The sequence below is a fragment of the Vipera berus genome (assembly GCF_964194415.1).
Source record: "Vipera berus genome assembly, chromosome: 6".
NCBI lineage: Eukaryota > Metazoa > Chordata > Lepidosauria > Squamata > Viperidae > Vipera > Vipera berus.
The window spans coordinates 92,406,814-92,421,179 of NC_138208.1; the positions used below are offsets into that span (position 1 = coordinate 92,406,814).

General features: G+C 50.5%; 1 protein-coding gene across 12 annotated transcripts in view; it reads left to right on the plus strand.

Moving 5' to 3' along the window:
- PPP6R2 (protein phosphatase 6 regulatory subunit 2) overlaps positions 1 to 14,366 on the plus strand; it is a 49,097-nt gene that overhangs the window by 7,941 nt on the left and 26,790 nt on the right. For 11 of the 12 annotated variants that reach the window (XR_014026847.1, XR_014026848.1, XR_014026849.1 and 8 more), the window contains exons 3-4: positions 5,092 to 5,343; positions 8,360 to 8,546. Coding sequence is in view for 6 of the 12 variants with exons in the window: in XM_081330805.1 (XP_081186931.1) it covers positions 5,117 to 5,343; positions 8,360 to 8,546 (414 nt within the window). In the remaining 6 variants the exon portion in view is untranslated. Of the gene's footprint in view, positions 1 to 5,091; positions 5,344 to 7,229; positions 7,274 to 8,359; positions 8,547 to 14,366 lie in introns of those variants that run through there. The other variant, XM_081330800.1, reaches the window with a different exon arrangement.

Below are 14,366 nucleotides of genomic sequence, written 5' to 3' on the forward strand. Positions count from 1 at the left end.
TAAATTTTATTAAACAAATTTTAAATAAAAAAACCAAGAACGTTATTACAAAGTACTGAAAAGTGCATCAAATAGAAAAACACCAAACCATCCTAGACACCAAAAAAAAACAAAAAACAACAACATTAGACAAGACCGGGGAGTGTAACGCTACCCCTAATTTCTTTTTCTCCTGCATCCCAGGCTAAGTAACCTTTAATGACCAAATATTAGAAATCTATAATTGTATATATCTCCAGATTCTATACCTCAAATAATAATACACAATCATCTGGTATTTCCCCCGTTGAGATTAAATATCTTATTTTGTAACCATGAATACCAGGAGTCCCAACTTTTATTGAAAAGTGATTCACTTTTCCCTTTGAGAATATATGTCATTCGATCTGACTCTGCGCATAGTAATACTTTCTCTATTACTTGATAGTCCGTTGGGATTTCCTTCGTCTTCCAATATTGCGCATAAGTCATACGCGCCGCTGTTGTAATATGTATTACTAGATACCAAACATTTTTTGGTACTTCTTGTGGCTTCATCCCCAAGAGGAAAATAGGTAAAGGCAAAGGTTCCCCCGCACATGCGTGCTAGTCGTTTCCGACTCTAGGGGCCGGTGCTCATCTCCGTTTCAAAGCCGAAGAGCCAGCGCTTGTCCGAGGACATCTCCGTGGTCATGTGGCCGGCATGACTAGACGCCAAAGGCGCACGGAACGCTGTTACCTTCCCACCGGAGTGGTCCCTATTTTTCTACTTGCATTTTTACGTGCTTTCGAACTGCTAGGTTGGCAGAAGCTGGGACGAGTAACAGGCGCTCACTCTGCTACGCGGCACTCGGGATTCGACCCGCCAAACTGCCGATCTTCTGATCAACAAGCTCAGCGTCCTAACCCACTGAGCCACCGCGTCCCTGAAGAGGAAAATAGCTGGGTCCAATTGAAGATCATATCCTGTTATTTGAAATAACCAATTTTTTTATATTGGTCCAGTAACGCCTAACCTTTGGACAAGTCCACCATTGATGGTAGAAAGTGCCCCTGGCAGAATCACATTTCCAACATTTGTCATTTGCATTGGGAAACATTTTTGAAATTCGTGCGGGAGCCAAGTACCATCTATACAACATTTTGTACATATTTTCTTTAAATGCTGTTGCTAACGTTAATTTTATATTTTTCTTCCAAATTTGTTCCCACTCCTCTAATTCTATAGTGCGACCAATATTTCTCCCCCAGGCAATCATTACGTCATTTATTGTTCCCCCTTCCATCCCATGGAACAAAAGTAGATTATAGTAGATTAAAATTTAGCATCACTTCCCCATAAAATCTTGTCTAATTCTTGTGGGCAGGGCTTTTTTTTCTCATAGAACGCTCAGAACGGAGTTCTGGCACCTTTTTAGGATGGAACCTTGTAGGGTAGGCAAGGTGGGTTGTATGACATGTGTGAGTTCCGGCACCTTTTTCTTTTACAAAAAAAGCACTGCTTGTGGGATTATATTGATTCCAAATTCATGCTTATCCCTATTAAACCTTGAGCTCATTTGAGAATACGACCACCAATCCAACTCTATACCCCCAGAATGTAACTCCTCCCTGGATTTAAGATTGCCTCTCAGATCTATGAGATCTTTATACCTATAGTTTCTGTCTGGATTGTGTAACGTTGAATAAGTTACAGCTTCCAAAGGAGTAAACCAGCCAGGTATCTTTGTATAGATCCACCCTCTCACCATACGCCAAGAGTTTATCAATACATCCCTAATATAATGATTAGAGAAAACTTTATATTGACTATTCTTCCTTGGCCAGAGATAGGCATGCCATCCCTGCGTTAAGTTATATCCTTTAATAGTTAACACCCTCCTTCTAGATAACACAACCCAGTCCCTAATCCAAGCCAAGGCAGAGGCATGGTAATACAGCTCCCAATGTGGGAGCCCCAGTCCTCCCCTTGTTTTGTGCTCCTGCAGCGTTCTTCTAATACGCGGCTTTCGATTATTCCATATGAATCTACCAACTATCTGTTCTAGTTTTTTAAAAAATTTCTTATCTAGTTTTGCAGGAGCAGTTTGGAATAGGTATAACCACTTTGGCAAAATATGAGTCTTAATCACTGCGATTCGTCCTAGGATTGAGAGTTGAATGTTTTTCCAGCTGTCTAATTTCTTCTCCATCTCAGTCATCAATTTTTGATAATTTAATTCCTTTATAGATGGACACCTTGAAGATAGCCAAATACCTAAATATTTAACTTTTTTAACTATTTGGATCCCCATCACCTCTTGTAATTGTACCTTGGATTCAGTTCCAATATTCTTTACCAAAAATTTAGTTTTATCTCGATTAATCTTTAAACCTGCTACTTCTCCAAAGGCACTAATTTCCTCCAATAATTTAGGGCCTGATTCCAATGGGTCTTCCAAAATAAAAACTAAGTCATCAGCAAAAGCTTGAAGCTTATATTGCTGATCATTTATTTTTAATCCTTTAATATTATTATTTTGCCTAATTATAATCAATAGTGGTTCTAAAGTCAGAATAAACAGTAGAGGTGAAAGGGGGCATCCCTGTCTCGTACCTTTTTGTATATCAATTTTCCCAGTCATTTCACCATTGAATAATACTCGGGCAGATTGCGTAATGTAAACTGTTTGTATAGCTCTTACAAAATTTGGTCCAAATCCCATTTTAATCATCTGACATATTAAAAATTCCCAACTAACCATGTCGAATGCTTTCTGAGCGTTAAGAAACATCATTGCCAACTGTTTGCTAGGGTGCATCTCATAATATTCCAACGTATTCATCACTATTCTCAAATTATCTCTTATTTGCCGATTTGGAAGAAACCCATTCTGATCTGGATGTATAAATTCTCTTAAGAAAACTTTAAGCCTGCCGGCCAGAATTGAGGAAAAAATTTTATAATCTGCATTCAATAGCGAAATGGGTCTATAATTTTTAACCAAGGTACGATCTGAATCTTCCTTTGGGATCAAAGATATATAAGCCTCTGTCCGTGACTGAGGTATTTTCCCTTCACTCAAAACCTCATTAAATAAATCTTTTAAATGGCCACTAAACGTTTCCAACATCTCTTTATATAATTCCGCCGGGAGTCCATCCGTTTCCGGGGTTTTCCCATTCGATTGTTTCTTAATTGCCTCCTTTATTTCCCCTTCTGAGATCTCTGAATTCAAAATTTGTTTTACATTCTCAGGAACCTCCTGTAAATCCACCCTTTCTAAGTAACTTCCAATCCTTTCTTCTAAAATTGGGTCTTTCTTATACAATGCAGTAAAAAATTCCTGAATCACCTTTTTCTTTTGATCATTTGATCCCACCATATTTCTCATCCCATCCTGTAACCATTCTATTTTTCTCACGATTGCTCGCTTCCTAAGCCTATAGGACAACCATTTTGCAGCCTTGTTGGCATGTTCAAAAAAATTTGTTTATTCCTTTGAATTTTCTCTGCTAATTCATGTTGATCCAGGAGGGAAATCTCGTGTCGCGTAATATCTTTTCTCTCCCTCACTGTTACTGAGGATGGGTCTTTCTGAAGAGCCTCCTCGGCCTCTGTCAACATTCCCATCAACTCCAATCTCTTAACCCTCTCTTTCTTCCACTTATGTGCCGAATACTTAATTGCTACCCCTCGAATCACTGCTTTCGCAGTGTCCCATATAATTTGAATTGGTGTATCTTTTACTGTTTTTGATGCTGTGGGCTGTCCAGGATCTCATGGAGCTGTCCAGATCTCCCAATTCAGTCAGTCATCGTGAAGTGGAGCGGCCGTCGGTGGCCCTTTCACCCCAGAATTTGTGCGAGGCCCTTTTGCAGGCATTTGTATTGTATTAAGTTGTATTAAGAAGTCTACATTTAATTTAAGGGGGCTATCCAGCCTTCTAGTACTGTGGGGAAAAAGAAGGAAACGACCAAGAAGCGGTCTAAGCCTCTGGATTGCAGAACATGACGAAAGAAGCCAGATTCACCTGGAGGTCCTTGAATAGGCTTAAAGCCGAGGAAAGTGGGTTAGAGGGAGGGCGAGCGAGACGGCTACGCCCTGATGAGGGAGTTCATCCAGGCAGGCGCTCCGAAGCTTTTGAATCTGTTTCAAGGAAAGCTTCAAAAAGCTGGAAAGTCTGCACGATCGGAGGCCATTTATTTGAGAAGCCTGTAACAGGCCCTGGCGAGTGTCCTCGGAGAGAGCCTCTTTCTCAGCCTGAATCTAGCCTTGTTACGTAAACTGCACAAATTGCTATAGGCCTCCTCTAAGACAGAGGCCCCCAACCTTTGGGGCATCAGGGACCGGCTCCGTGGACAGAGGTTTTTCCGCGGACTGGAGGGTGTGTGGTTTTGTGTGCTGCCTGCATCCCGAGGATGGGGCTTGTTTGTGCGGACCGGTTGCTGGCATGCTGAGGCCCAGTACCGGCCCACGGACCGGGGTGGGGGGGGTACCCTGCTCTAAGAGAAACCTCCCTATTTCCCTGGTCAACTTGATTGTAATTTGTGATCTTTTCTAGTTGTACAACATCTTATTTTGTGCCACGGTTATCAAATTGCAAAAACCTTAGTAGATTTGGAAGTGAGCACTGTCCCAGAATATCTTTCAGTGCTTTTTTATAAACAAACCTAGCCTGAGTTTCCATGCTTATTTCACATGATAGGCTTGAATCAGCTTGTAAAGAAAACCCCATCATCCTCTTAGTGAAAAGGGAGCTGCTCTCTGCCTCCCCAGCGCCATCAGGCTTTGCTTCTGAGGGCGGTTGAGCATTTTGCAGATGCCAGAGAGCCTGGGTAGTTGGGCTTCCCTGGCTGGCCAGGGCCCCCTCTCAGCAGCCCTGATTTTCTAGGGGCTCCTGTCTTAAACCCCCAGTAACCAGAGACAGGGATGCTCTGGGTTCCTGCCCAGTTAGCCAGAGATGGAGTTTTTCCAAGGATAAATCCGCCTGTTATCCAATTTTTCTGGAAAGTACTTTTCCTGTGAGAAACAGGAAGCCAGAAAGAAGCAGAATGCAGGGAATGCGTTGGTGTTAGCAGAGCAGTGATCGTGCCGTCTCCTCTCCTCCTCTCCCCCGCTCCCCCGGGCAGGTAGGTGTAGGAGTGCACCCCCATCATGTTTTGGAAGTTTGATCTGAACACAACGTCCCATGTCGACAAACTGCTGGAGAAAGAGGATGTGACTCTGCGCGAGGTGATGGACGAAGACGACGTCCTGCAGGAGTGCAAAGCCCAGAACCGGAAGCTGGTGGACTTCCTCTGCCAGCAGCCCTGCATGGAGGAGCTGGTCCAGCTGATCACCCACGAGCCTCCCCTGGACGTGGATGAGAAGGTTCGCTTCAAGTAGGTATCCTCCTTCCGGCTGGTCACAGGTGGGGGAGGTCCCAGAGGCGGGGCTGGTCAGGGCTCCCGCTGTCAGGCCACCCCTCCTCATCCTGCCGAAGAGCTTGGAAGGGGCCTGAATAATCTGAACACTTTAAGAAGTGACACCCGGTCCCAAGGAAAAGGAAGTACGCCATGCTGACATGGGTTTGGCTTTCCAGCGTGTATCACTGCACAGAAATTTGATCATTTCAAAATATTGATATTGATAAATATCAGGCACTGTTTGCACCTTGAAGGCCAATTGGGTCATTTAAGCATAAATACAGTTTTTTCACGTAGACGAAATAAGTGCACCCTTGGCCCTAATGCACCCGGCTTCACCCCCTTCAGCAGGCGTTCCTCGCAACCGTCTCCCAGCCCCCACTTGAGCTGGGGGTGCCTGAGGGCCTTCCTTGCATGCACGGCCTGTTTCACCCCACCCCCCTCAGCCTCCGGGTGGGGCCTCGATCTGGCCTTTGACCCTCGGCCCTTCCGGAGCCTTCCGTGTCTTTCCCCTCCTCTCTTTTAGCCATCCCTTGGTGGAAGGTTTACTGGAACGTTTGGGTCAGGGTCCTTTTGCAAGGCCCCGTCTTCTAACAGGCAGAACCCCCTGGCCCAGTGAAGGACGGTGGGCTGCCCAGGTGCAGCGAAGCAGCTCAGCTGGTAACGTTTCTGTCACCAGGCTTTCCCGGTGAGGTTCTGTCTTCGGGTGTTTGCCAAAAATGGTCTATCGGGGCACCACGTCCCGGAAGGCCTGGCCTTTGCCTTGGGGAGAGGGGGGGCAGTTCGTGGGCTAAAACTGGTCTTGCCCCGAGGTCCTTTCTGGACCGCGGAGGGATCCTCCTGGCACTCCTCCCACGGAGACCTGGTTTGCCGGCTTCTTTCTAATGACAGAGTCTGCCCTTTGACCTCGGTCATGGCGAGAGCTCCCTGTGGGCCACGGGCTGAAATTCCCAGAGGCTCTTCCAGCATCCTGGCCTCTGCTCTCGGGCGGAAGCTCGCTGGGATGGCCTGGCTCGGGCCTCCCCCCACGTCTAGAAAATCTCCCGGAGGGTGGATGCCCGGCGTTTTCCAACCCCTTCCCAGACCCAGAGGCACCTCTAGCCTTCTCTCTCAGGCCTGGGAGGGGGGGCAGCACCCCGCCTCAGCCACCAAGAGCAAACCCAGCTGAACGCCCGCGGTTTCTGTCCTAGATCCGGTCTCTCAGTGATCGAGCGTACCTTAGGGATAATCTTAGGGATCTGAGCTATTGACGAAGCGAGGCTGTACTGAGTCTGTAGGCGGAATCTGCCTATGTGTTTATTCAAGTGACACGAGGGAGCTCAGAGTGCGAACGGTGCCTGGCGCTTCTTACATTTCCTCCACCTATCGGTACTGTCGAAGAGGAAAGCAGCAGGGGCCCCTTGGATGGGGGCCTAGCGGAGAAGGCGGGGGGGAGGTTCTGAAGGAGTCCGGTCCCGTGTCCTCTGCTCCAGGACCCTTACGACTTACAACCCAAACAGGCAGGCCCTAGGATGGTCGTAAGTCAGGGCCTACCTTTGGTCTGCTTTCGCTATGTGCCCCTCTTTCCATTTTTTAAAGTTGTCCTTTTTGTGGGGTCCTTGGCACTCTCTGAGCCTGGTTGTTTTCTTGCAGACATTTCGTTACCAGACAGCATCAGTTCAGCTCTGGTGACGTTAGCTAATCTGCAAGAGAGCAACCAAGGACCCCACAGTCCCCCCCCTCCCCCTCCATCCCCTTCCAGCACTGATGATGGCGTTACCTAGTCTGGTAATGAAACGTCTGCAGGAAAGCAACCAAGCTGAGAGATTCCCATTTTCTTTCTGTGTTTGTTCTTTTCGTTTCTCAGTGCGTTGGAGGACTCGCTAGCTGCCTCTCCTCGTTGTTCTTTCTCTTGGGTATTGTTTGTGTGAGCATCTCTGATTTTTTTTAAAAAGGAATCAATCTCCCTGAACTGAGGGATTTCCCATCCCTGGAATCTTTCCCCCTTTGCTCACTGAGGTCCGCTCTCTTGGAACCTCGAATCCTGAGCTGGCTCCCTGCCCGCAGTAGACAGAGGAAGTCCCTCCCCAGTTGCAGGGGAGTGAAACGTCTGTCCCGCCAGGCCAGGGCCACCTTTGTCCACTATTGCGAAGGGCTGTTCCATGAACCCCAGCGGCCTTTTGTTGAAATGAAACCGCAGCCAGCGGCTGAGGAGTTCAGGCACGAGAGAGTCAAAGGAAGACGGGCTAGCCCAGATATCGGGCAGAGGCCAGCAGAGCCCGGGAAGAAATAGTATTGGGGGGCAGTGGGGGGGGGGAGCCGGATTGAGAGGCGGGGGCAGCTCCTGTTTTCCCTTTGCCCTGGGCTCTCCATTTCCATTTCTTTTTCTTGAATTGGCCCACTCATTCTCAAAATATTCAAGCAAATTCTCCTCTGTTAAAAGACCAAGAAATGGGAGGTTTGCCTCTTTCCATCCTGCAGAGAGCACTGCAGAGAGAAATCCCCCTCACACACACACACATACACATACACACACACTCTCCAAAGCGGCTGTATACCGATCTGTTCTGTCCAGGAAAGTGGAGAGATACAGGAAGGATTCCCAGACACCCCCTGACTCTCCCCACTCCTGGCATTGGTGTCTATGAATGCCCCGTCGCCAGAATTCAAGGCACTTTCCTCTTTGGAGAGAAGGCTGCATTGGCCACGCGTGTTTATTTATTTATTTTATTTATTTATTTATTTGTTTTTATAAACCGCCCTTCTCCCGAGGGACTCGGGGCGGTGTACAGAGTAAGGTAGGTATACAGATTGAACAATAGTGAAAAACAATAGTAAAAACAAACTGGGACCCCAATTAGAGCTATCAGTTCTATCAGTGTTCCTGCCACGTTCCACGTGGTCTTTGGGCCTTGGGTGGCGGGCGGGCCTTGGTAGCTCCCCCTGAGCGCTCTTAGGGAGACCGGACGAGGCCCTGCCGGTGCTCAGCCTCGGCTTGTTTCTGCTCCTGCAGGTACCCGAACACGGCCTGCGAGCTGCTGACCTCGGATGTGCCCCAGATCAGCGACCGGCTAGGGGGGGACGAGGCCTTGTGGAACGTCCTTTACGGCTTCTTGGACCAGGAGCCTCCCTTGAACCCCTTGCTGGCCAGTTTCTTCAGCAAGACCATCGGCAGCCTCATCGCTAGGAAAGCAGAGCAGGTGAGGCATTCGGGGTCCTCATTTCCTCACATACCGTCTCCCCTGCTCCCTTTAAGGACCCCCTGCTTGAAATTGTTAAGAGGTGGTTAACGAGAGCCTTTTCCTCTGTGGCAGAAGGAAAAATGGATGCTAGAGTCTCTTTCCCTCTCTGACCAGGCTGCTCCCCCCCTGGCAATTATTTTACACGGCCCTTGACATTGACCGTGTTCCTCCAGGGTTGGCTCTGTGGCCAGAGCATCTGGTTGTGCCTCACTTCCCCCCGCCCTCCGTGGGCTGAACCGGACAGAGAGATCACTCTGGGCACAGGTGGGGGGTCTTGAGGCTGGGGTGCTTCTTGGGGACTCACACCCCCCGGGGTGGGGATTCTGAAAGGAGTCTGCTCTCCACTCTCCTGGGTTCTCTAAAAGGTCGTATAAGCCGGTCCTATAGTGCTGGTTTAATCATAGTCAAAGAACTACCACACCGTCGAAACTAGTAGCTCTGAAGTGTGTGTGTGTAAGTGTAACGGGAATGGCTGCAGGCGGCTCAGTCTTTGCCGATGATCGTTTCCCAGCCCATCTCTGGGAACAGGTAGGACCTGCCGGAGCTGAGGAGCCAAATGGGATCCTTTGGCCTGCGAGCTCAGCCTTTGCTCTTTGGGTCCCCCCCCCCGCTGGCTAGAGCCCCCCCCTCCCGAGGTGTTGTGTAGGTGGACCCTAGCGGTGGTTAATGCTTCCTTGAGTGGGAGTGGGGTTTGTTCCTTTGCTTGTTAAGGAAGCTTTGGTTTGCCCCCTCCTCAAGAAGCCGTTGCTGGACCCACCGCTTCTGCCCAATGTCTGACCTCCCCTTTCTGGGGGAGGGACAGCGATGCACCCTCCAAAGACCTGAAACGGAACAGGTCGTCTGGACCAAGACCTCGACCGAGCAAGAGACCCCCCTGGGTTGCGCGTTTGGATGATCTCTGGCAAGGGCGGGATGGAGATTGTGTTAGATGTTTTGTGCCAGCCATGGCAGTTCCCCAAAAAGGTCATCAGATGGGAGCAAAGAGGCTTCTTTGCTCCCACTGATGGGTCAGGGGTCCCCGGCCCCTGCAGCCCCATTGGCGAGAGTTAATTGGTAAGGGAGGGGCTGAGACCCCCCATAAAAACCTCTGCTCAGGGGCTGCTCTCTCTCTGCTCTCCTTGTTCTGTCTTCTGCTTGCTTGCTTGCTGATCCATGAGCTCAACCCAGGCATGGATGCCTCCATGCCAGGGAACTCTTTCTATTTACTTTATCGTTAAATAAAGCTTTGAATGATTGCATCCCTGCGTGATGCCTTTTACTTGGAAGCACCTTAACGAATCATCGACCTTGTGAGCATCTCACAAATTGGTAGCAGAGGATGGTTTAAGGCAACGCTTCCAAGTCACGCAAGATGCCTGGAGGTTCAAAGAACCCATTTGAAACGGATGGCAGGAGATCCCCAATTGTGACCAGGAGTCTTCAATCAAAGACGGCAGCCCTGCATCCAGCCCCTGACGCAAGCTCAGTGCCAGGGACCCCTTCGCATGCCTCCCTACAGCTGCAAGCCACAGAGGGAAGCATGGAAGGCTTACAGTCTACCTAAGACTGCCCAGACGCAGCGGAAGCGGCCCGGGCCCAAGACAAGCGCCGCGTGGGCTAGATGACTGAACAGGAACGCAAGGAACTGCTCCTAACGCTTCTTGCAGCACAAAGGACGCCACAAGCCTCTCCACGTGGGATGCCAGCGCAGGGGGCCTCTGGACACCGGGTAAGTCCTTCCCCAGCGCCCACGAGGCCCCCTAACATGGCACCGGCCACCCTGGGGGACCCCGGGACCCCGGAGCTTTTGGCGCGAAATTTCCCGCCAAACTGTGACCTACAGCTTCCGGGGGCAACCGGAAACAAGATGGCGGCCCCCAGGACACCCCCATGGCTTGATATTGATAGGCCTCAGCCAAGCCTCGAGGCCCAGCAATCGGTGGCATCCAGCCGAAGCGGCATAGAAACCGCCCGGTCTTCCCCACTAGAAAGCCTCAAGGCCTATGATAGCCTCAAAGCCTGCCCAGCCGAGACTGCTATAGCAGAGATTGGAGCAACTATCCGAACCCTGTTTGCAGCTCTGGAGGTCAAAACAACCGCAGCCTCAACATCGGGGGTAGCCAGCCTCCCTCGCCACCCCTAGGGGCCTCCCGGAGGAGTTCCAAGGCCTCCAACCCTCTCCCTGGGGCCTAACTGCCGGGAGGCGTCCAGCCTGGAGTCTCCCAGCTGCGTTCTGCAACCCCAGAGGGCCCCCAGTGAACTCCCGGGCCCTCCAGCCTACTTTTCGCCGCCGCCCAGATGCCCTGCTTGCCAGATGGTCTTCGGGGGGGCTCCGGACGAGGCCCCCTCCCCCAGCACCGTCATCAGCCGTCTCCAGGGTCTTCAGGACCAGCGATGGGCTTCTCAGGGCAATCCACGGCATCTCTGGGCCATCCCTGCCCCATCCTGCGATCTTCGCCCCCCGGTGAGTGTTCCAGTGCCGGGGGGGCTTCAGGAGGAATCTTCGGGGTTTCTGCGGCCTTCAGCCCCTCTTCAGGCCCAAATCCCGGCCTGCAGACCTGGGCCTGGCCCTCCCTCCACCTCATGGGCTCAAATGAATTCTGAGCATGCCCAGTCGGGGCCATCCAACTCTGAGCATGCCCAGTCGGGGCCATCCAAAAATCAGAGAAAAATACCACCATCTACCAGCAGAGGGGTCCCTCTTCCATTCACCTCAATGGAAAGTTCTAAGATGTATGGACATGGACAAAGAGCTGGGAAAACCTCTTTCATTCCCAGATTTCTTCATCTGCTCCTGCATTCTCAAATAAATTTGAAAAACTGCAACTTGGGGGGGGGGGAAATTTCAGCAGATGGAATAAAGAAGTGCAGGTATGTCTGTTAGAGCAAGGGACTCTAGAGATGGTTCTGGACCCCCCACCTCTTCCCTGGGGACCCTAAGAAGAATGGTATCATAGGAAAGCATATACCACTCTACTGAGCTCACTGGTTGCTAACTTGTACTCCAGCATTCCAGATGGGCTCACAGCTGGTGAAGTTTGGCGGTTATTATACAATTTATTCAATAGCGACAGCATCGGTTCGCTCACCAGACTCACAACTGAGTTTTATACCACCAGACTTAGGTTTGGGGCTAACATGGCTGAGCACTTGGGAAAATTAAAGGCGCTCAGGGCAGAACTGATGTCCAGAGACTACCTTGTACCTGAGGCGAACATGGTCGCTGTCATTCTGGCTTCCCTCGACAAAAATTGGAGCAGTTTTATTGTTTCACTGGAGGGGACCAGGAAGGAAGCCATGACTCTATCCTACCTCACAGGCAGGCTCATTGAGGAAGATAGAAGGCGCAGAGATGCAGGAGAATACGCCAGAGTCACCACCCAGCGAGCCAGCAGGAGGCACCACAACTCAGAGCAGGTTAATGCTCTACTTAAGTGTTTCATCTGTGGCTCTGAGGGGCATCTGAAGAAGGACTGCCCCCATCACCAACAAGACCCCAAGCGTGGTCCCAATCAAGGAAGAGACAAGGGGCAAGTAAGGGGGCGTGGCGGGGGCAAAGGTAGTGCCAAGGGCAATTTTGTGTGTACTTGTGCTCTCACCCCCACCACAAAGGCTGATAGCCCCACTGACTTATGGTTACTGGACTCTGGAGCTTCATCTCACATTACCAATATGAAACAAGGGTTTAAAAGGTTAAAGAAAATTAACTCTTCTGTCAAGGTGGCCAATGGTGATAAGGCTTTGGTTGTTGGGGAGGGCACTGTCTCTGTACCCGGACTAGGAAAAGTTGAAGGGGTATTGCATGCTCCCTCCATTGCCAACAAACTATTAAGCATTATCAAATTATGTGACGATGACAGGGTGGAAGTTTTATTTCGCAAAGGGGGAGGTCATGTCACCCGGAACCAGAGGGTCATTGGAAGTATTGCCATCATAAATGGTTTGCCATACTTCTCCCCTGAGAACTCAGCCACAGAGGACAGTCCACAGGGTGCCACCTCAGAAGGGGCCTGCGCACGGAAAGAGAGAAAGCCCCCACAGCCAGCCCCAAAGCTGTCTAAGGAGCGCAAGGCCGAAGCAGTTGCACCAAGAAACCCGAACCTCAGCAGGCACCCAAAGCACCGCTCAAGGCAACCAGAGCCGAGAGGGTATCAGTGGGGAAGCCGCTCCACGATAAGTGTGCCCATCTCTTACACCGAAGATTAGGTCATGCGAGCTTCCCTGTGGTTAAAAAGATGGGAGAGTTTGCTGAGGGAGTCCAGCTCAAGGATTGTGAGGTGTTCCTGGACTGTGCCATCTGTAAGAGAGCAAAGAGGAAGGCTGCCCCCATCCCTAAGGTGTCACTGCGTAAGACCCAATACCCGTACCAACTAGTACATGTTGATTTGGTTGGGCCATTCACACCATCCCTAGGGAAAAGACAGTATTTTCTCACTGCCGTTGACGATTTTTCACGGTACGGCCACGTGTATACCCTCACAGAAAAATCCGAAGCCTTTGACGCCATAAAATCACTGTACAACTTTGTTGAGACCCAGTATAAGACCAAGATCGCACAACTGCAGAGCGACCGCGGGGCTGAGTTCATGTCCCTAAAATTCCAGGACTGGGTAAGGCGTAAGGGCATCCGCCATTTTCTTACCGCGCCATTCACTCCCGCTCAGAATGGCATGGCAGAGAAAAGAAATTGAATCCTGCAAACTGGTGCGTAGTCTGATTGCGGACGCTGGGGTTGCAGAATCATACTGGGCAGAGGCGGTGAAATACGCCAATTACACCTTAAACCGCACCTGGAGCAGTGTTGTGAACCAGTCCCCATATTTCCTGGTCCACGGTAGGAAACCATGTCTGGGACACTTGTGTGTGTTTGGCTCCTACGCTTGGGTGCACATCCCCAAGCAGCTGCGGAAGAAGGGGAGATCTGTCTCCCAGAGACTGAGGTTCTTGGGCTATGCTCCTGGCTCCAAGGCCTACCATTTCCTGGGAGAGGGAGGCAGGATTGTGACTTCCCAATCTGCCTCCTTCGAAGAGGACTCCAATTGGACCCAGATTCACTCAAATGATCTGAGCCCATATGTCAACCGACCCAGCAAGGACACACCGACCACGGCATCACCTGAGACGACCACATACCCTGCCACCGACGAAAGTGAGGAACAAGATGAAGATATCATCCTACCTGGTTCAGATGGGGAGGATGAGCCGTCTTCACCCCCAGCGACGCCTCAGAGACCCGCGATACCCAGCACCCGGGACCGAGGGTCCACACGTCCTAATTATGAAATGCCAGCGGATGTGGAACCCGCGGAAGAAAAGGGCGGTGAGAGGCAGAAGGTCAGGAGATCAAAGCGGTCCAACAAAGGGATCCCGCCAAAGAGAATCGACATTGGGCACATCGCGTCTGTCAACAGCGTTGTGGTCACCCCAAAATCCTTCTCTAACATCCAGGAGCTGCCCATCGAAGAACAGGAGAAATGGCAGCTTGCAATGGAGAAGGAGATGGCGAGCCTGAAAAAGCTCAAGGTCTTCACCCCCCAGCAACCACCAAAGGAGAGGAAAGTCATTGGCACAAGGTGGGTTTACAAGGCCAAACCACTTGCCAATGGCCTCTACCTGTATAAGGCCCGTTTGGTAGCTCAGGGGTTCGCTCAGCGCTACATGGAGGACTACGGGGACACCTACTCTCCAACCGTCTGGGCAGAGAGCGTCAAGGCCGCCCTCATAACCGCAGCCGCTCGGGGAGGAAGTCTTCCAATTCGACATCCAGACGGCTTACCTCCACGCCAACTTGGACCGGCA